Genomic DNA, 23,072 nt, shown 5'->3' on the forward strand with positions numbered 1-23,072 from the left:
GCAGTGAGAGTCCTCAGGAGTTTGTGTTGAGAATGGACTTTAAGGAGTATAGAAACTGATACTGTACCAATCACATTTACAGAGTGGGCCATGAGCATACATCATAAGGGATTTATATCCTTTGTTCTCTGTTTAAAGTACAGGTTATGATACAAAGTGACTTACGTATTACATCAGTTACTTATTTAATTCACCAGTCATGTATTATGTTGGTTTTTTTTTTTTGGCCTTATATAACCAATTCTCCATGTAACTACACACCATCATCGATAATAATACTCCTATCCTGCTATCCATTTCTTGTTACCAAAGCAGTGAATTATTGAACCTTAAAGAAATCGCCGCAAGATGCAACAGTGGATAGACAAAATAAAAGGATGGTAGAAAATGAATTGTCTGTATACAAGGGGGGACCCAAAAATAACCGGAAACGACCTGTTGCGCGCGCATGCTTTGTAGTTACAAGTTGTGCTGCTAGGTGGTGTTAGCTGGGGGTCTCCCGCGACTGTTAGTGAGCTGGCGTCAGTCTGAGTTAAGTGGTTTGTCTGTGGTGCTCTGTTGTGTGCGTTCCTGTTTCAACCCTTTGGCGATTAGTGAGATGGCCGACCAGAAGGAACAAAGAGTGTGCGTGAAATTGATGAAGATCGTCGAAAGACCATTGACCAACTTTCTGAGGAAACGAACATCTCATGGAGCACGGTCCAGCGAATTTTAACCGAAGGTTTGCACATTAGACGGGTGTCTGCAAAATTTGTTCCTTGCTTGCTCGGAGATGACCAAAGAGAAGACTGCGTGAATGTTTGCCACGACTTGAAGAGTGAAGTGCAATTTTCCCTAACAGAAAGCAAAATTTCACGCACCCTCTTTGTTCCTTCTGGTCGGCCATCTCACTAATCGCCAAAGGGTTGAAACAGGAATGCACACAACAGCACCACAGACAAACCACTTAAGTCAGACTGACGCCAGCTCACTACCAGTCGCGGGAGATCCCCAGCTAACACCACCTAGCAGCACAACTCGTAACTACAAAGCATGCGCGCGCAACAGGTCGTTTCCGGTTATTTTTGGGTCCCCCTTCGTACTTCATGAGTGTACTTTTCGCATATTAGGACGTGGTTTAGTTATTTTATTCCATGAGCAAAAGAAGCTTTTTACATGAAAAAAATGTAAGTAATGTAGGTATGTTTCAGACATGGGTGCTATGTTTAGGTGTGTGTTATAGTTAAAGAGAGTTATATATTGCAAATTTTGCATTTTTGTGGACTATTTACTAGTTTTAGTTCTTATATGGTTGTGATTTATACATGTACTTTCACCAAACACCACAGCATGGTGACCACCACTTTGTCTTGTATTTGGGAGATACCACGTTAAAAATATTTGCTTGGAGACCATCTATTCTGACAATTTCCTTTGTGGTTTTCCTCAGTCTCTCGAAGCAAATGCAGGATAATACCTCTAAGAAGGTAAATATTAAATAATTTGTAAAAAAAACTTTGACCTTTCCTTGGGGGAAGGGATTCTACTATGAAACATTGGTTGACTTTCAGCAGACAATTTCAGAAGCTGGTACTCTTCAAAACCACTGCTGTGAGAACCTCAGGGTCCTAAGAGTCTGCTGTAGTTTAAATGCATAACATTTTTGAAGAACATAATATAATGCAAAATTTTTATATGGGTTGCAGCTAGTTACTGTTAATTTTCTAATTTCATGTACTCATCTTGTGCAAATTCATCTTTTATTCCTGCATTTTTAGAGTTGTTATTAGTTTTTAATATAGTTAAACAATATGCATTAAAGGAGGAAAAAAATTATCCTTGAAGTGAAATATGACTCTCGTGCTAACAGTATCACATTTTAAATAAACAGTTCATCTTATTTCCATAAATTTTTTAACTGCTATTAAAATAGAAATTTAACTGGTCATTGTCGTAAAGTGTGGAAATGAACATGGGATAACAATTATAATGCAATGAAAGAATAGGGAGTTATGAGTGAGATACTGATGGATCTGTGTACACATGAAGACACCAAACACATTTCATGACAGTTTGTTTTCCAAATCACCCTATCAGAAATTCAGTCGTCATAGTTGTACTAACACAGTTCAACATTTATACCAGAGTTATGTTAAATTGGGTGTTGACTGAATTGTATTTGGTAGACATGACATATTAGAAGCTGGCTATACTTCCATGTTCAGGTGTTTTGGGGTATTATACTGACATTAATTTTTATTGATGTTATTTTGTATATTAGTACCAACAATCAGGATGAAATCCAACCTCCAGTTACTAAATTTGCGTGCTTTCTATTGATTTATTTAAGGTTTAATTCCAGTTTTCAGCAGCAATTTATTGTACTGTAATAATAACACATTCCTCTTATAACAGTTTTTAATTGTGATTATCTTGACCGCAATAATTCAGTTTGGTGGTGTCATAGATTTCTGAGGTCAGTTATATCCATCACAAGACCATATCATTCTGTTTTGTCACTGTCTCCCTGTGAGATAACTTGTATGAACCTTAAATATTAAGTATGTAATATGTAACTACCCTAAGTGGAGCACTGAATACAGGAAAGCTAATGATTGGACATTGGCTTTATATGCATATTTAGTTTTTATGTTTTCATAATACTCATTTACATGTCAGCAGGTGTCAATGCAGTGTTGAAGAGCATTTTGGACGTTGTACATATAATGGGCTTGCATATTGTGTCATATTTGCAAGGTAGTAGAAGGAAAATTGTTTATTTATTTTAGGCATAATAATTGAACAATTTGCTATGGTCAGAAAGTGAAGAGACCCCAGTATATATTTAATCAGGATAGCAATGTCCTGAAACTACACAAGTGTAATAGATAGATAATTGTGATATGATCAGAACAATCCCCAAGTTACCCTCTTTTGATTGATTGAAGGTTATTTGTAAGTGAATATATTTAAGTTTTGTACTATATATGTTAAGGCATTAATAGTTGGAAGATATATGCATATGTGAGACTTTTTCCTATCATGAATAGTGATGTTTTTTTTCTTCAGTTTTCTTGTTTTTAGTAATACTTCTTTATGTTTCATGTGTATGATGTCACCTTGAAGGCAAAGTGTGCAGTTTATATGAGGGTTGCGCTTAATCCCATATCAGGATTACTTAGTTTCAACCCAGTAATTTGGTACAACTGATGAGTTTCCCCTCACTCTGTATGGAGATGCATGAAGTATGTCTGGGAGTGCATAGTGTTGTGACATCCTGGTTTCTAGGAACTTAACAAGCACCTCATCAAAGTGATAAAAGGAACTGAACATTTATATAAAGATATGGACTTTAACATAATTGAACATGAAATATTATCAGTCAAGTGAGTGAAAATCAGTTAAACAAAAATTAAATTCTTCTTTTTTCATCTGAGGGCTATGAATAATCATTTTTTTACATCGTGGATGACTGAAAGTGTTGTGTGATTGTTATTCTTATTAATATACACAGAGGGAGAAAAAAAGAATTTCCCAGAAACATTATTAAAACTGATAAAATTATGTATGTGAATAACATTTTCAGTTTTATATTTGTACCTCTCCCAAAACTAATATTATATATGATGTTACCTGTATAACATGGGTCTTTCACTGTAAGGGAAGAACATGGATTGAAGGTCTCTGAGAACAGGGTACTAAGGAGAATATTTTGACCTTAAAGAGAGGAAGTAACAGAAAGATGGTGAAAACGATACTGCCTATTCACTTCACCAGGTATTATTACGGTCATCATATGAAGCAGGATAAGATGAATGGGGCATATAGCACAGAAAGGACAGTTCAGTCAGAATAACTTAGAAACTAGTCAGCTGGGAGGATAATAAAATAGATGCAGAATACGGATATGAACTGCAATTATTTGACTGGTTAGGGACCAGTGGCAGGCTGTCGTTATCAAGATAATGAATATGAAAGTTGAACTTTGTTCTGAGTAACTAACAAATCTTGAAGACAGACTGCACTGCATGGAGATTCTTGGTGGTCTTATTCTGTGTATAAGAAGAAATCCTGATTTTTTCCATCCTTGTATCAAGCCATGGCAAGTCAAATTTGCTTTTAATTTTTCACTTTTATGTTCCATCACCTGACTTCTTATTTTCTCTACCATTTTTTTTCAGCAACCCATATCTTTTGCCATAATTTTAATAATTATATTTACTTTCAATGGTTGAGAGGGAGGCAGGATAGTGTAGTCAGTATGACTAGATTGAAGGCTGGATGACTGAGGAGTTGGCGTTGGATTCTTGATAGGGGCAAGAGACTTTTCTCCATAATGTCAGGACTGGCTCTGGGACCCACCAAGCTGCCTATAAAATGAGTACCAGGAGGTAATGCTGCAGGGGCATGAAGTTGACCACCCAACTCCATCTAGTGCCAAAGTTAAGAATGGTGGAGCTATACCTCCATTCCTGTGTCTTCATGGCATGGTGCTTAATTAATTCACCCCAAGGACATTACCATTTTTTATAATGGAAATGAATTTATGATATTATTGGCTTATATTTTGAACACTGAAGTGCAGACCTTATATGACTGTGTAAATTATGTGAGTATATATGTAGGAATCAGAATTTCAAATTGAATTCTCTAACTTTATATCTGCTGAAAGGTGATGACCAGAATGGCAGCTGTGTGTTGAAAATTAGCATATTCATATGTGGAGGGATGGACTCCCAATTCATCAGAGGGGGTTTAAAAATCTGTTGAAAAAAACTACATTTTGAAATAAAAATTTGGAAATCAGGATGCTTCAATATAATATCTTGCAATTTATGTTCGTGTTTGGAGCCGTTATTTTATTCCATTTCAGGAACCTTATATACCCATGGTAGATGGTCTTGATAATTACTGTTAATAATTAATAGAGAGATAACTATTTTTTTTAGGCTCTGCAAGGTATCACATTTCCACTATGCATATTCACTTCATGGTTTGCCATCTTTCCTACTGGGTCAGTTGCAGTGAGAGTACAACTGCGCCAGCATCACAGGGCAAAGATTATTGGCCCACTTGCAATATCATGTCAGATTTAATTGCATCTGCACAAGAAATAGGGCCCACAACCCTCCTTGCACTTCGGCATGCCAGACACCATCATCACAGAGCAGAACTTTGTGGATTTCCTCTGTCTGATATTGTGTGTGTTTACGTGTCCAAGGAAAGTGACACGTCATCTCAGAAAAGGTCAGCCTGGGATGAGGCTTGCCACTGTAGACTAGCTGAAAATATCTGTTACAGAAATTACTGGATCATGTGGCTGTAAGAAGTGCAACTGTGGTTTTGTAGCAGTTCTTGCAAGGTTCCCTTTGTATTGAACATGGATAAGTTTACATTAAAGCATTGTATGTTTTACACAGATACCACATGAAATGTAAGTCTGGTATGAAGTGTTAGAGAAGATTCAGCAGAGAGTTTCAGGAAACTACTCAGTATCTTAGCAATAAAATGAGAAATGGCATGTTAATGGATAGGAAACAAAAAGTATTAACAGAAGAAAGCTTGGATGATATTGGAACTTTGCTTGAACATTGCCTCTTAAGCCTTTAATGCACCTTGTGCAAGTGACAGGAGTATCAAAGAGATGGTAGAACTGGGACAGCAGTTATTTAAACTAAGGCTGTGCCATAGCTCAAGTGGTTAATTGCTGGCTTCCCACTGTGGTGGACAAGGTGGCGCTGGGGCGGGTTTTCTCCGAGTACTTCAGTTTCCCCTGCCAATCTTCATTCCGCCAAATTCTCCATCATCATAATCACTCGGGGCAGGCTACAATAGGCCAATCAGTGACCACTGTGCCGAGTGGACACAGTTGGACTCCACCCCCCACTAAGAGAATTAAAAAAAAGGAGGGGCCTTACCAAATCAGGAGCTGTGATAGCTTAGTATGGCAACATGCTATGGACTGGGTGACCAAGGTATCAGGGTTAGATTTTCTAATGGGCAAGAGACCTCTCTGCAGCACCCAGACAAGCTCAGCGGCCCGCCCATCTTCCTATCTAAGGGGTACCAGGGGCTCCTTCCTTGGCGGTAAAGTGATTGTGGCATGAAGCTGATCACTCGCTTCTGTTGTGTGTTCTGTTCTTGTGTTTTGAGCAGAAATTCTGAGACATACACAAGGCAGATACTGCAAGTGAGTCAGTAACCTTTAGTCCTGTGATGTTGCAGCTGACCATATAGGAAGGCAGTGACACATGCATTGAGCATGTATAGGTGAAAGGCCATGCCATGGCACAGTTGCCAAATAGCCCCATGAACAATTGTTTTTATTCCTTCACATAAAAGCAATGGTGTTATGCTTCTTTCCTTCCTGTTGGGGGAGGGTCCTTCATAGAATTAGTTCTGAATTGCCTCAGAAGTAGACACAGTACTGTATTATAAATGTTTCAGGAAAATGTATTTATTTTCCACAAGTTTTGTTATTATCACCTGATACTAAATAATTGGGGAATGCAGTAGCATAGTTGGTTGAGGCACAATGCTACAAGCCGGAAGGTCGCAGGATTGATTCCCGATGAGGTCATTGAATTTTTTCGATTTACCTAATCCTTCCAGCTGCACTATGGCCTTGGGGTTGACTCAGCCTCTAACAGAAATGAGTACCAGGAATATTCTTGGGGGTAAAGGGCAGCCGGCGCATAGGGCTGACAACCTCACCACCGATTGTCTAGAAAATGTGGGAACCTCAATATCTCACAACCCTATAGGCCTCCACGGCCTGTTACAGGGATACCTTTGTATTAAATAATCAGTATCCTAGATGGGACACTGGCCAGAATTTGTCGTGTGCTGGTCCTTTCCTGTAATTGACACTCTGTAGACTTTCAGTTGATACACGTTCAGTAATCTACATAGCAACTAAATAATAATTCAAGAAGTCACTTTTTCATGTGATATATTTTTATATTTATTTGCACAATAAGTAAGCAGTAACATAGGCATCAAAATATTTATGACTCCTCTCCATAAAATATTAATCTGAGTTTCCATCTCCTCCATGCATGAGTACTCCATTCCGTTTATGTAGCAAGGAATCCTCCATCAATGGGGAGAGTAACTCCACTTATCATGGAAGATTTGTCACTGAGAAGATAGACAACAGCATCCACCACCTCATGAACCTCTGTAACAAGTATTAACAAGTATCAGGATTTTAGACTGTGGTCTTCTCGGTTTTGACTAAATATGGTTTTGTGGGTGGCTACCCAGACCACCACAGTCCATATTTTCACCACCATGAAAATGTCATATCAAGATTTCAAATTAGAATAAATTTATTATAGATGCAGGCCCTCCAATCCCTCATTTTCAGCCTTTGGCTTTAAAAAACGGTAGGCTTATGAGGTCACCTCTCTGTCTCTGTATCCCCCCCCCAGTCACTAGGCAAACACATTCCCATGGAAATGGATACACACACATTAGAAGAATTGTTTGATATGGCATTTTCTATGTGGCCTGTGTTGTATCAAAGGAAAGTAGGCGATTAGTTCTTCCCAGAACTTCTCGTATATCTTAATATTGTTTTCAGCCTACTTTCTTAAAGCAGGCTTATATGCTGTCCATGCTGTCTATGAATGCACTCCTATTAACTTTTGAATGCCTAAACCAGTTTTTATGAAACTTGGTATGTATATCATGGCACCTGACCCCATCTCAATGGCAAACAAGAAAACAAAACAATCCGTGGCCTGTAGTCCACAAATGAACTATACTGACCGAGTGACCGCCGCTTGACAGCGAAGTTTAGTGCCAGCTTCAGCGGACAGACAGTGTTGCGTGGTCAGCACAACAGATCCCCAAAGCTGTTAATTTCGGTTTTCTCACTGTTTCCTTGAAATAGCTCCTCAATTATCCTCACAAGGCTAAGTGGACCTGGTTCCAGACCCACTACTTCTCAGAAAATCTGGTAGCGCTGGGAATCAAATGCGGGCCTCTAGATCTGTAGCCAGGAACTCTGACCACTAGACCACAGAGGCGGTCTCGCATGCATAAATCCCTCTCAATGTCTGTATGTGTATCCTCCTAACATTGCTAGGCAAAGACTTGGTAAAATGTATCCCTCCTTTCATTGCTAGTTTGATACTGACAGTACTCCCTAGTCAGGTATGTAAGTCGAGATGCCGTTAACTCTAAAAGTTTGTGACAGTGGGTTTGATTCAAGACATTTTAATTACATTAGACAGCATCTACTGTTCAAAAGTTTTGAAAATGAAACTGAAATGAGAACGGCAAGACCAAGATCAAGACGGGAATAACAGGTTGGGAATCTTGTCATATGGAAGGAAGGAAGAACATGGGAGCTTTAGGATGAGAAGTCTGTGGTTTGTTTAATGTACCTGACATTTGAGGAGTTGTCTGTACTGTGATTTGTTCCAAATGATTAAATACTTAACAAAGAAAACAAGGCTGATTACCTGCAAATCTTCCTAAAGGTATCTTGGTTAGCATGGGACCAGCTTTCTCAGGATGTGACCAACCCAATTTCCCCATATCTGTTAGAACAACAGTTGGGTTGACACAATTGACCCGAATATTATGTGGTCCCAGCTCCAGAGCCATAACACGAGATACCATGTCCAGAGCTCCTTTTGTGGCACAGTACACGGTGTGGTCTGCCAAGGCTGCCTGAAATGAACATAATGAAAACAAATGTCAGAATTCAAGTATATGAACAGTGCTTACTACAAGAAGAAAAGTGCTAGGAGTTATTCTGTGGTGCCTTGTCGGAATGAAATTTGTATATACAGAATAAGTAAGTAGACAGACACTCCAATAAGCAGCTAAAGAAACAATTATACTGGTGATTTAATCAGATTAAAGAAAGATTGTCTAAGAGCCCTAATGTCAATTCGACCTCAGAGCTGAGAGTAGAAAGCCTAAAGAATATGTATGAGTAATCGTAACGGATGGTAAAATGTTTGTTACTTATTTTGACAAGACTTGAAACTGTATACATTTCTGAAATTGGCTCTTTGTGATTTTGCATAACTAAATATCAGTTTGTTTTCATGTGTTGTGTTCATGCAACTACGCTGTATTTAAATATAAAATATTGTGACTTGATGGCAGAAAGCCGGACTAGTTTGACAACAGAAGTCATCCATTGCTAGACAGTGCCTGGTAAACATGTTTCCACAACAAGGAAAACATACTCCCACATGAACAGTATGTGGGCCATAACTAGGCAACAGCCTGCTTCACACATCACTCGACAATGGAGTAATTTTTAAGTGGTGTTTTCTATGTGGTCCATGCCAAGGTTACATAGCGAGGACAAATGGGAAAAGTGAGTCAGTAGTCAGCACTCGTAGTTAGTTGTTAGCCATGAGCAGAGGCATTTCCACTGTTAGAATCCACTACCTAGCAATCACTAGTGAAGACAGTAACAGAATGAGACTTAGTGTGTACTGTAGTGATTGTAGTGTGTAGAGTACTGAGAGTGTTAGTGTAGTTGCAAGTCCTAAGCATTCAATAAACCCAACTATCAATTGAAACCCTGTGTATAGTCACTAACAAGTGACAATATATTTCCTCCTATTTTGTTAAATATTAACTAAACTAAAAAATCATATATATATGGTTTATATATTTTTTGTATCATAAGCTATTCTGAAGAAAGTTGATGCGCAGTTTTTCTGTGGTTTATTTTACAATGCAGACAGTACCTACACTATAGTTACAAATGGTATGATGACTGATGAATCAGAAGAGGTTTGGAAGGAGGTGATCATAGCCCAGCCATTATGGAATTTGCCTGAGTACCTGAGGAAAACCTCAGGATAGCTGGTTGTCCTGCCAAAATTCAAACCAAGTACTTCCTGAATACAGGTCTAGAGTGTTCCCACTAGACTTCCAATTTAAGCTTTTTGTAAAGTAAGAGTTATATATATATAGACCAAACTGAACATTTCAAAATAATGTTTAGGGTATCCCCCACCAGTACCAAATACTGTAAGAATCTGTTGTGTAGTGCCTGAAATGAACCATGCAGACAGATCAATACAACACTCCTATTATACTCTACTTTTATACACTGCTTGCCAGAAATGTATAAAGAAATTGCTGGATAGAAGACAAGTAGTAATATTCCATAATTTATATCAACATGAAAATATTTTAATGAAATCCATGTACCTGGGAAGCTTGAGATGAGATATTAACAATGCTACCTCCACTCTTTCGCTTTATCATATCTTCTACCACAACCTGACTCACATTGATCACTGCTCTGACATTCACGGCAAATGATCTGCAACACAACACACATTTCATAGAGCACTTGAAGAAAATTTTTGTCGCAGTCATATCCATTTCGCATTCTACACATTCTGAGTTATACGTCCAGTTTCCCCTGCTTTCTAGGCAGCAAGAATGCAAATATCAACTCACATCCATTAAAGCACCAAGTTTTGTGGAGCTTTAACACCATTCGTTCTTTTACACTTTCATGGCCTATTGCTCATGCACAGGAACACCTTTTCCTTGCTACTTTTATAAAGAAAATTAGAAAAAGAATGTTATATTTTTGTAAACTGAAACACTGTTAAGATGAGGATCATATGACTTGTTCATAACATGTTCTGCTCACTTACAAAAACATACAGATGAATGAAATTGCTCCTGCTTTGTATTCAGGAGATTTCTGGGCTCAAATATAGGCCCAAAGAAAAGTTATCCTGACTGAGGTGTTTCTTGGTTTTCCTCAGTTCATCCAGGAACAGGCTAGTATATCAAATTAGGCTATGAATCTTTTCCACATTCTTTCCAACTCATTATTCACTGAACATCCTACAAACCTCTGGGCAGTTACAAGTGAGTCGCGGAGCTGCTGAACTTGGAAAAAGTAAAAGGAATCCACATTGTTGAAGGATGCTACTAAGCATCTGGTACATGCAGACATAATGAACAGAGAAGACTTAGCATGTTATAGTCAATTGTAAAATGTGTAGATTAGCGAGGAAGCTGTAGCCTAGCAATTGCTAGTGAGAACAGGTTGAGAAACTTTAGTGAGTGCTGTAGTGAGAAGTCAAGTATGTGAATTAGCAAAAGCGTTAGAATTACTTGTAGTTATAAGTTGTGAGAGTTCAATAAATCCAGTTATCAATCCAAATCCGATGTATAGTCACTTATATGTGACAATACATACAGGATATCAGAAGAATTCTCTAACTTGAGGATGACATATTTATTGATCTGAACAAAACAGATCACTGCTGACAGCGAGACCGAATGGGAAAACATGTCAAGTTTTGTTGTATTAAGCAGTGCAATACAGTGCATATGAATGAAGGAACACCATAGTTGTGTCATGTATTAGTGTAAGCTGTGCTACATAGCCATTTTTCAGGATGTTTGATTGGAAGAGGTGGACCAATTCCATGGCTCCCAAGAAATCCTAACTTCATTTGACTTTTTCCTGTGAGGGTGTATAAAAGGATTTCTGGTTTTCACAATAGTGGTTGTGAAGAATCTTATCTTCTGGTATATAACACTGTGTAGTCTTGTTGAAAGTCAACCAACATTTCAGATGAATATGTCAAGTCTTCTTGCTACTTGTTTCATGGTGGTTTCTTGCTTGGTTTTGTGGGAACATCCCACATTATCACGCATTTCTGCAACGCTCGCTCTTCACATCGCTTTTCACCATCACGCGCGCTAACCAATCTGATTGCTTTAAACGTTCATATTTATACTGGGATCGCTCCTGGCCCGCATCTACATCATTACGCACGCTAGCCAATCAATTCTTCCTCCTCACTTTCGAGTTTGGCTCCGCCCCACCAACCAGCGTATAAAAAGGAGCGACTCCAAAGCCGAGATATTCAGTTCAATTCAGTTCCACGCAGTTCATCATCAGTCTACGCGCTAGCCACATCAAGCAACTTCAGCCAGCAGGCTTCGTCGCCAGCACTTGGTCTTCGGAGACATCGGCAGGCTGCGCCAGGCACGACTGCCTCGGCCCTCCGGCGCTCTCACACCCGACTCACTGGGGCACCGCGCCCGGACTTGCCGGTGGTCGTGGTACGGCCCGACTCACTGGGCTTCTGGCGTAGCCACTGCCTCATGGCTCCTACGACCGCGCTCAACGACTAGCCTTTCACCAGCCATTCACCGTAACTAGCCTTTCTCCTTACCGGTGCGCGCCGCACTACCTCTCCGATCAAGCATCTCAGCAGCCACGGTCCTTTTCAGGGCCAACAAATTGTTCCGAAGAAGTGGGTTGTCATCGGAGTAATGACAAGACTACACACATTGACAAGAGGCCCACAGTTTATTCTTTGACCCTGAAGATGTGTGTGATATGTTCCTCTGAATCATGAGTTGACATTCAACAGACTATATGGCATTATGTCCCAGAAGGTAGAACTCTTCATGTAAGAGGACACTGTATGACTCGAACAAGCTGACAATTTTCAGGATTTATGATATTCAATCATAGCAATAATAGTAACAGTGACACCAGCACTGCTGACGGGTGTGGACTGCGCTCAGATATTGTCTTGAGATTTTCTGGGAATGGAGCTCATATTGAGTTTTGCTGATTCATCATCATCATCATCCTCATCATCTCACCAATGTTTCATGTTGCCATTGTGCATTTCATTTATTCATACTGGGCTGATATTCATATTTCAAGCTTGATATCAAGTGTGATTCACTCTTCTGTATCTAGTGTTGACTGGCCTGTAACGTCACTGCGGGCGGAAGGGGGGCGGAGAGTTGACTAGCGCTGTTACATCTGCTGGCGGGGGAGGCGGGTGTCCTGCATAGCGCGAATACGTCACAATATTAATATTATAAAGTTTATTATGTTCTTGTGTTGTTACACCATATGGATGTGGGAGATGCTGCCCAAATCTCAAAAACATACATGCTGACTCCTTTTTTAGGGTCAAAGTGTGTAGGTTGATGAGTTTCTGTGTCTATACAGCATTGTTTTGAAAACGAAGGGGGGTGGATAGACCCTACTGGTCCCCATTCTATCTACCCAACCTTCTCCCTCTCCATTTAAAAACACAGTGCTGTATATACATAAAAACTCACCAACCAACACATTTTGACTGTGAAGATGGAGGCAACATGTACCTCTGAAATGCTGGAAACATTGTCAGATCCACAGGTGTAACAACCCAAGTACAGAAACAACCCTAATAAATATTATGTTTCAAAACTCTGGATTCTCTCTTAGATACCCTGTAAATAAACATGAAGTGTGATGAATAGGGAAATAAAAGCAGTACACTTGTTACTCTGTATTACTTGTCAAAACTTTCGGGCTTGATATCAAGGAAGGACTCGAGGCAAGCATGAGCGGCATTGTTAACAAGACAGTCGATAGGACCAGCAGACAGTATGGCAGCCCGTGTTGCATCCCAGTCAGCCAGATCTACAGCAATCGTCTTAATTGTGTTCACTTCTGCTGACAATGAATCGAGCCCCTCCTTGGAACGTGAGACAGCAACCACCTCTGCTCCCGAGCTAGCCAATCGCTTAGCCAGCTCTCGCCCAATTCCTGCAAAATTCAGGATTCATATTAATTCTTGTATTATTTAAGGTGTAATATAGGCAGCTGGCCATAATTAGGAGCTTAATAATATGTATTTCACATAATTATTAGAATGATAAAAGGAGGATGAGATGGGTACAGTATGTATCATAACATGGGTAAAAAGAAAATGTAACAGGCCATGAATGCCCATAGGGGTGTGAGACATAAGTTCCCACATTTTCTAGGCAGACAGCTCATAGATGGCAGTAAGGTTGTCAGCCATATGCACCAGCTGTCCTTCACCCCCAGAAAAATTCCTGGTACTCATTTCTGTTAGAGGCTGAGTCAACCCCAGGGCCATAGTGCGGCTGGAAGGATTAGGCCAATTGAAAAAATCCTGTGACCTCATCATGATTCAATCCCGTGACCTGCCAGCTTGTAGCACAGTGCCTCAACCAACTATGCTACTGCATGTCCCATCATACATGGGAGAAAAGAGAAAAATTCATACAAAGATGTGGTAGGAAAAATCATGTAGGAAAATCTAGATATAGATGGAAGGATAATAATAAAATAGGTCTTAAAGAAATAGGATGAGAGGGTGTGGACTGGACTTATCTGGATCAGGATAGGGTCCAGTGATAGGTTCTTGTTAACATGGCAATGAACCTTTGGGTTCCACGTGGTAGCGTAGTGGTTGAGGGGTTACACTACAAGCTGTAAGGTAGCGGGTTCAAATCCCGATGAGGTCATTGGATTTTTTTCAGTTGACCTAATCCTTCCAGCCGCACTATGGCCCTGGGATTGACTCAGCCTCTAACAGAAATGAGTACCAGGAATTAATTAAATAATTTTCCTGGGGAGTAAAGCATGGCCGCGTAAGGCTGACAACCTTACCGCCATCTGTGAGCTGATTGTCTAGATAATGTGGGAGCCTCAACGTCTCACAACCCTATGGGCCTTCACGGCCTGGTACAGGGATAGCTTTACTTTACTTTACTTACTTTTTTACTTACCCACAAAATAAAATCCATTCATCAAATGGTCCATGGCCTAAAAAAGTTTGGGAACCCCAGCTTTAGACTGTACTTTACTGTATACATATACGTAGTATATATGGATTATACAAGAAGAGCATATAGGACAGGAACCACATAATACTTGTCATAATAACCAGACAAGATACAAACCAGTCACCCCTTGAATACACACTAAAGAGAAATGAAGGAACAGAAACAGCTAACTGCTGTAGTTTTTATTCCATAAATCAGTTAACAGCCCAAAAGACATAAATCATACATTCACCCAAAGAGAGAGCCAATAACATAGAATTTTACTCTCATAATACATACAGTGTTATTAAGATGAAATATGCTACTTTTTGAAATATATAAACATAGGTCTTACCTCTTCCAGCTCCAGTTACAAGAACACGTTTCGTTCTAAAGTTGATTTCCATGTTTTGATGGTTTTATCTATACAACAAGCAGAACTGACTTTACCAGAGGAAGGAATATGTCATCACTGGTATTTACTGTGATAACAGCATTGGTTCAAAGGTTAATCTTGATCACACCGCTGACACGAACTGTTATGTTCATATAATAAATCAGTTTACATACATATGTAATGTGAAATGAAGCACAAACTTCTGAGTCCTTAAGATCATGTGGTTTCGTTTGTAGGTATGTATTTGTAAATAAAGAAAATTAAACTTATATTTAGATACATTTAATTCCTCGAGACTTTAAAATATATCACTTCCTTGTCAACAAAACTGTAAAAAACCTTTTTGTGTGTGTTTCAGCCTCAAAACAATAACTGAATGGGATATCCATCATACAACCAAACTCTGTGATACCCTGACCCCCCAAAATAATATACAAATTGGTGTGATTCCTCCCCTCCATGATGTGTGTCACCAGTAGAAACTAAAACAGCTTTACTATTTCTAGACACCTACAGTAAGCTATATGTTCCTGCAGGCATGAGAAAGTGAAATGTTCTGCTGCCTACAGCTACTTGTATTTTTATTGAAAGCACCTACATTAAGTCTCACTTGCTTAATTGCCAAAATTGTGTGTATGTACAGTTATATTTTAAGTAATTCTTGAGATCTCAGCAACTCTCTCTTGACTAGGTCATAGCACCCCATGGGGGTCATGACCTACAGTTTGGGAATCATGATATAACCTTCTTAGGCATATTTTGTAAAAGAAATAATGATATTAAAGTTTGCCTGTAATAACACGTCCATTCTATCTGTGCATAATGTTCAAGTAAAACTTTCTGAAGTTGTGTGACGTGAATTCATTGGGTTGCCTGCAAGTTGACACAACCAGCAACATCAGATACTAAAAAAGGTATAAGTCGTCCCTCTGCTTAACTAAGCCATGAAGGGGTATGGAGGAGTGGATGTATACATCATTTTCTTGAACTTAGCACTAACTGGAGGTGAGTGGTCAGCTTCATGCCCCTATCACTTTACCTCCAGGGAAAGCGCCCCCCATACCCATTGGATAGGAGGTTGGATAGACCCCAGAGCCAGTCTCGATGATGTGGAGAAGAGAAAATCCTTGACTCTACTGGGATTCTAACTTCAACCACTTGGTTGTCCAGCCCATATCCAGTCGCTATACCGACTGCATTATACTGGCTCCTTCATTAGATGTTAAATATAACGAAATTAACAGTAAGGAGAATAAATATTTGACAAGACAGCGTGCTCTACATTTGTGAATAACACAGAAGTATTTAGAATGGGCTGCTGGCTCAATGGCTAAGGAATCAGGGTTTAGTTCCTTGTCCTGCCCAGTTCAGTAATCCAACCCATCTTCCGTCCAATGCAGGGATTACTAACCCGCTAATGGGTACCGTAGGTAGAGAGACCGAAGCGTAAACTGACCACTCTAGCGTATGGGTTAAGAATGCATGGAACTATACCTCCACTCCACCTTACGTCTTAATGCTCTAGTTCCTAATCAGTTCAGGACAGGCACTCTCACGTTAGTATATTGAGCTTAACATACACCGCTTAACGCCAAATAGGTATAATGCAGCTGCACTGAAGGCGCTATACGTTCGTATTCCCACGGATCACGTACATTCAAGGACTTCAAGGATCACATACGTGACTTTCTACAGTTTCATACCGATAGATTACGCACGGAGGTCATGCATATCGATCATATCGATAGACCACTTATCGAACATTCTTGAAAATTATAATATGTCATGTCAAACTGTGGCGAAGAAAAATAATGTTGGTTGATATAAATCTTAACATGGAGTACTGTATTAAGATAGGTCTGTTCTAACGTAAGTGTAATGTATGATATGAAATTTATGCGTACTAATATTAAAAAATTACTTTTATATTGAAAGTCATTTGTTTACTGGAATAAATGTTAAGCATGAGCGCATAGTATAAGTTTCTCTTTCTTCAGGTGAAAATCAGCAGTTTACGGGAATGAGCTTAGACAATACAGGGCAGTTGCCACCAGTTTCATCAGTGCTGGGACTGGGTGGAGCATTTCAGAAAGGTTTGGTGTTTCTTCTAAATCTGGCATGGAAATCTCGCTTTCGCCTTCCAGTTCTGATTACAGTGGGATTTATGGTTCTTGATGTGAGAATGCAGCTCGAGATAAATTTGGACCTAGAGGTAGCGCATGTACATAACCAAGATGATGGAGATGACGACGAAGAAGTTGATGATGGGGACGATGATGATGAGGATGATGATAGTGATAGTGATAGTGATGAAGAAAAGGAAGGTGTTGATAGCAACGCCTGTGGCACCAGTTACCCCAGCGCTGTTGAAAGTAAAGTAGAAATGGAATCGAAACTTCAGTTGGAGTGAAGGCTGCAGTGTGAGCACTCGGGTTAAATATTTAAATTGTTGCTGAAGTGTACAAATGCCAATTTCGTGTATGAAGCACTTTTGGACTGAAAAGATACACAAACAATGTGGGTGACTCCCACAGGTCTGTCTTATTGATGTTTGAATGTGCTCCTGAAGTGGGAAGCCATACAACATATAACGTGATCAAGTAGCATACGTTTCAATGCTGTAGTTTGCTATTTTATTTTTATAATGTGTGTGTGTGTATTAAATATTGCACTTCATAATACTTTCATAGGTTATACCAAAGTATTGTTAAAAATCAAAGGTGAAATGTGTTTGTAACATACAATTGACAGCTGCATGCTAATGTATAATCATTTAATCATGCATAATATGCTGTAAAACATGAATATTTGTTAATGTGTGGTTTATAAATTATTTAAACCAGCTGACATAGAGGTTGAGCATATGTATGTGTCTCCAAGACACCCAGCCTTGACACCCAAGCAATAATCCATCTTTTAAATGAAATACTGACAAAATTTAATCCCATCCATACAACACAATTGTTGACTTGGCTGGAATCTGCTCAGTCATGATAATATTCATTGTATATGAATACTTTTCTTAATCAAAGATGAGAGGAATTGAGCCAAATTGCAATTGTATAGGATCCAAGGCAAATAAATGAAGATAATTTGAATAATTTAAGATACAAAGCTACTAGACATTTCAGGAATAAAATGAGAGAATATATTGTGACATGCCTGGAGGCTGGTATAGTGAACCAGAGGAGGCATCCATTGCTTAGAATTAATGAGCTTTCAACAGACTGAAAGAGCAAGAACATTAGGGACTTGGGGCATGCCGTAGCATAGTTGGTTGAGGCACTATGCTACAGGCTGGGAGGTTGCAAGTTTTGATTCCTGATGAGATCACTGGATTCTTCAGTTGGCCTAATCCTTCCAGCAACACTGTGGCTGTGGGGTCAACTCAACCTTAAACAGAAATGAGCACCAGGATCTCCTGGGGGTAGAGAGAGGCTAGCAGGTAAGGCTGACAGCCTCACCACCATCTGTGAGCTCATTGTCTAGATAATGTGGGAGCCTTGACATCTCACAGCCCTATGGGCCTTCACGGCCTCTTACCTTTACCTTTACATTAGGGACCTACATATAAGCATAAATTAATTTAAGAAGTTATACCAAACTAGAACTAAGCATAAGAAGAGTGATTGGCTTGTGATTCCCAGAACATTGTTAATAGGTAGAAGAATTCCTGCCCCCTGCTATTGAGTGTACATGGGGTTAGTGATGTTAGGCAGATGGAAATATATAGAACTGAGCCCTTAATATCTCAGTCTAGTTCTTTTGGGGTTGTGTTTTCTGCTGTAATGTTGACAATGTGTGAATTGTAAGGTACTGGTCAAATTCTTGATTACAGCCAGAAGGAAAACATTACATTTGGAGATCCATAAATTCATTAATTCTGTCTGAAATAAGGAAGAATTGCTGCAGGTTGGAAGGAGTCTATTATCCTCATTCCATCAAATTCTCCATAAGCATTATCACCAGTACAGGTACAATAGGACATATGGAAGCCAACGTGCCGAGGGGACCTAATATGGATTCCACCTCACACTATACGAACTCTTTTAATTATTGTAATCTATTGTAAACAATTGTAAGTCTTGCAACTTTATTCTCATATTGTAATCAGCCAATGTACAGTAACTGACTTGTCCTATATCATGTAACAGTGATCTATAGAGATGAAATAAATAAATAAATATTTTACCTTTCTATAAGAAGGGTGATAAAACTGACTGTTATGATTAATGAGGCATGTTACTATCATCAACTTCATACAAAATTTTATCCAATATTCCTCTCTAAATTTAATTTGTCTCATTCTGCTCCGTCACACTATTAATTACAAAGTGGATAATTTTCAGTCCAGTGTGACATACAGGTTTACAACACTTCAGTCTTTATTGACCTTACATGTTTCGATTCAAAAGAATCATCCTCAGAGGCGCACCACTATGATCAAGAAACACTGTCACATAAGATGTTTTAATAATATGCACTTGAGCTATGAATAATGCTCACTATATAAATTTTGTTATTAAGACAGTTAGTTTTGATGTTTGTCTTAGGCATTCATGATGACGCTTCTTGAAGTGTAGATTTACGTATGATGCTGTTTCTTTTAAGCGAATTTGCAGGGTATTCTGATTGGGATTTTCCACTGCACGTGATATGATATTCACTTTTCCATACAGTAGCCTCCCAATGTATTTGAAATTGTATTAAATTTTTCTTTTGTATGTAAAAAATTAGTTATTAGGTTAAAATATCGTGAGCCGACATTGGGTCATGTTGTTTTCCTCCTGATGGTGGGAGATGTCGTTTATTTCTCTTGATTTTATGTTCTTATTATTAGTTGTGTAGTTTATGTGTGTGCTGTGTCGTTTGTACAAACTAAGAATGGTCTGAAGTAAGGAAATGCTTTATTGCCATTGCTTTTCAACTTTGCTATAAAATGTGTCATGAGGAATGTCCAAGAAAACTGGAGGGATTAAAATTGAATTAGACACTATTTCTGGTCTATGCTGATGAGGTTACTTAATTAGACAAAAGCATGAGTATGATCAAGGAGAACACAGGAGCTTATTAGACATTAATAAGGAAGTTTGTATAGAAATAAATATTTATTACTGTTTAACAGTTATGGCCTTGTTTCTGTGGGGCACCCTCTCTGACGAGAGGACGGGTCTGTCTTTTGTATATGCCGCTGACCCTTGGCAGCGCAGTCTTTCTCGGGTCCAAGTCCCTTGGTACTCACGACCATATTTTACTGTAGCAGATTTGAGACTTCCCTTTTTGTCACCTCCTATGACTCGCAGGGTCACAGTGGAGGTATTTGACCCTGCCTCCACACAGGTGTGTGAGTATTCGTAGCTGCGGTAACGTTTTTACTGAATGATAGGAGGGATACATATACAGACACGCAGACTGATCGGAGGGATTTATGAGGTACGCCGTTTAGATGGGCTCAGGTACCATGATATACAAACGGAGTTTCATAAGATTGGTTGAGGCATTCAGACATGGATTGGGGGGGGGTTCCACAGAGAGACAGACAGTATGGTGATCTCATAAGCATTTATTTTTCCAAAGTAAGGAAAGAAGTTTTTTTATTGCTAGTGGGGTGGGACTAAGTCCCTTGTACTGTGGCCACTTCTGGCCTATTGTACCAGCCCCAGATGATATGCAAGGGTGATTGTGGAGCAATTGGTGGAATGAAGATTGGCAGGGGAAACCGAAGTGCTCGGAGAAAACCTGCCCCAGCGCCACTTTGTTCACCACAAATCCCACTTGACCAGACCCCGGGATCGAACCCAGAACGCCGCAGTGGGAAGCCAGCGACCAACCGCTTGAGCTATGGTATGGCCAGAGGAAAGAAGGTTAAAAAATTAATCTATATTCTGCTTAGGAGATCATAACTGCCCACTACCAGCTTGGACAGGAGCAAGGATAGCGCAGTCGGTATAGCGACTGGCTACGGGCTGGACGACAGAGGAGTCGGAGTTCGAGTCCCGGTAGGGTCAAAAAATTTCTCCACGTCGTCCAGACCGACTCTGGGGTCTACCCAGTTTCCTATCCATTGGGTACCGGGGCTCTTTCCCAGGGTTAAAGCGGCCGGGGCATGAAGCTGACCACTCATCCCCGAGATAAATTCTCTGCATGGTACCAACATAAAAAACACATTTTTTCCCATTTAATCTGCACTGGACGGGGTTGTAATTTTCATAACTTCTGCTGCGGTATTAGGAATCCAGATGGGAGAGATGACCAAGTTGGGATGACTGATCGGATGATATATCAAAGACAGTTGGGCTGATTCCCTGTATTTCCTGTGTGTCATGTTTGGTTCAATCTGCAAGAGCTTCGCTTCTCTCCAACACATTTTATGGCCTTCTTCGTACGTATACACGTCTGTATTTAAAAAGGAGAATTTCTGAAAATAATAAATCGCATACTTCCCTTTAGATACATATTGTGTATTTGATACCACACGGACCGTATAGAAGACGTCGCTTCCAACAGTTTTTCTGTTGTTTCAAGTGTGTTCGTTGCCGCGGGAAATGTTTACCGAGCCGTTGCCTAGAAACGGCCGTCTCTTCTGACTCCAATATTCCGGCTTTCAAGCTTTAAAGGAGACACACAGATGTCATAAGCCTCATTTTATTTTTCCAGAAGGAGAAAAGTAGGCTGAAAATATGCACGTAGAAATGTTGTTTTATTTAGAATAATTTAAGAACAAAAAATAAAACAGTGCTTACTGGTGCCAGCCCCTTGTTAATAATTTGGCGTCACGCCTTTAATTTATGACGTAATAATACATAAAAACAAACTATTGGTCCCCGAAATATTTTAAACTGCAAGTCTCTTTAAAGTAATACTTTCTAAACTTTATTAGTGTTTTAACTTAATTTTATTTTCTTAATATTATGGATTATTACGCAGTTTCTGAAACACGTGTTTCCCTCGATGGCACAAGACGTCGCGCCTTATGTAGCTAACAAGCTCGAAACATTAAAACTGTGAAGAAGAACTTAGAATTTCGAAATGCATCCATAAAACACAATATTAACATACTTCTTTCAAATTAAAAATATTAATCATTGAGATTTGTTTCCGTTGTGTTGGATCCTCGTCGAATGTCCCGTTTTCTATTTTTACCACGGTGGAGGATTAGACCCTTCATTACAATGTGGAAACGCCAGGTAAGCTTTTCATTTGTTCTCTTGGTCCTGTCTGGTCGAGATGATAAGAACAGATGAGGACACGTAGCGAGTCTCATTCCAGTAAGCCGTAGGCGGGCGTGACTGAAGAACTTTATTAAATGTTGCCATAGAAACATGCAAAGTAGGATATGAGACTAACTCCGGGGATCTGAGCCCTTCTTGATGAGCCTCCAGTTTCTCAGCCACTCAAGAATTTTCCAAAATTTTATGAAACCCGAAGATTCATTACCATGTTCACAAGAGCCCTCAAATGGTCCATCTTCTGGGCCAGATCAATCCAATCCACACCATTCCATCCTACCTCTCTAAGATCCATTTTAATATTATCCTCCCACCTACGTTTAGGTTTTTCCACTGGTCTCCTCTCTTTCTGGTTTTCCCACCAAAATCCTATATGAATTCCTCTTCTCCCTCCATGCATGCTACATGCCTCGCCCATTTAATCATGTTTGGCTTGATCATTCTAATTATACTCGGCGAACAGTACAAGTTATGAAGCTCGTCATTACGCAGTTTTCTGCAACCTCCTGCCATTTCGTCCCTCTTCAGTACAAATATTCTCCTCAGCACCCTGTTCTCAGTCACCCTCAGTCTATGTTCTTCCCTTAATGTTAGAGACCAAGTTTAACACACATACAAAACCACAATCAAAATTATAGTTTTGAGACTACCTTTATTTACTTAAACTTTTCGAAGTGCTGTGAAGGCCTAGGGAGTTATGCTGGCGGAAATCAAACATGTGATAGGGCTAGAGGCCTGCTGACCTTAAAGCGTGGAAGTTAAAGTGTGAAATTTTAGCCTATTCTTACTGTATTTTTTCTTTGGGCGGGGTCTATCTGTGTTTTAGTGTCAGCCCCTAAAACGCTGGCTAGAGACTTTCGCTAAAAATT

The 23,072-nt window shown here is 39.6% G+C and overlaps 2 protein-coding genes across 6 annotated transcripts; one reads left to right on the top strand and one right to left on the bottom strand.

Moving 5' to 3' along the window:
• Window positions 1-6,918: 6,918 nt before the first annotated feature.
• LOC111873123 (L-xylulose reductase) lies at window positions 6,919-16,636 on the bottom strand. 5 transcript variants are annotated; one of them, XM_023867555.2, is made up of 6 exons: window positions 16,555-16,636; window positions 14,933-15,113; window positions 13,297-13,549; window positions 10,171-10,285; window positions 8,451-8,661; window positions 6,919-7,159 (listed from the first exon to the last, which is right to left on the bottom strand). In XM_023867555.2, the coding sequence occupies exons 2-6, from the start codon at window positions 14,982-14,984 to the stop codon at window positions 7,056-7,058; spliced, it is 735 nt and encodes a 244-aa protein (XP_023723323.1). In that variant the 5' UTR covers window positions 14,985-15,113; window positions 16,555-16,636; the 3' UTR covers window positions 6,919-7,055. The 5 variants fall into 5 exon arrangements, with proteins under 5 accessions (XP_023723323.1, XP_023723324.1, XP_023723325.1 ...); XM_023867556.2 differs by having other exon boundaries at window positions 14,933-15,000; window positions 16,555-16,633; XM_023867557.2 differs by having other exon boundaries at window positions 14,933-15,000; window positions 16,485-16,622.
• Window positions 16,637-16,737: 101 nt separating this feature from the next.
• LOC111873125 (calsequestrin-1) lies at window positions 16,738-17,821 on the top strand. Its single transcript, XM_023867559.2, has 2 exons — window positions 16,738-16,843; window positions 16,972-17,821. Exon 2 carries the CDS (start codon window positions 16,995-16,997, stop codon window positions 17,382-17,384), a length of 390 nt encoding a protein of 129 aa, XP_023723327.1. The 5' UTR covers window positions 16,738-16,843; window positions 16,972-16,994; the 3' UTR covers window positions 17,385-17,821.
• Window positions 17,822-23,072: the final 5,251 nt, after the last annotated feature.

This window comes from Cryptotermes secundus, unplaced genomic scaffold, assembly GCF_002891405.2.
Source record: "Cryptotermes secundus unplaced genomic scaffold, Csec_1.0 scaffold246, whole genome shotgun sequence".
Classification (NCBI taxonomy): domain Eukaryota; kingdom Metazoa; phylum Arthropoda; class Insecta; order Blattodea; family Kalotermitidae; genus Cryptotermes; species Cryptotermes secundus.

What these genes read in the sequence shown, in the direction of transcription:
- LOC111873125 (XM_023867559.2), top strand. Translation starts at nt 16,995, where the DNA reads ATGAGCTTAGACAATACAGGGCAGTTGCCACCAGTTTCATCAGTGCTG.
- LOC111873123 (XM_023867555.2), bottom strand. Translation starts at nt 14,984, where the DNA reads ATGGAAATCAACTTTAGAACGAAACGTGTTCTTGTAACTGGAGCTGGA. An exon ending in TCTCATCTCAAGCTTCCCAG is followed by an intron (nt 8,662 to 10,170) that starts GTACATGGATTT and finishes TGTTCATTTCAG; the next exon opens with GCAGCCTTGGCAGACCACAC. An exon ending in ACCTTTAGGAAGATTTGCAG is followed by an intron (nt 7,160 to 8,450) that starts GTAATCAGCCTT and finishes TACTTGTTACAG; the next exon opens with AGGTTCATGAGGTGGTGGAT.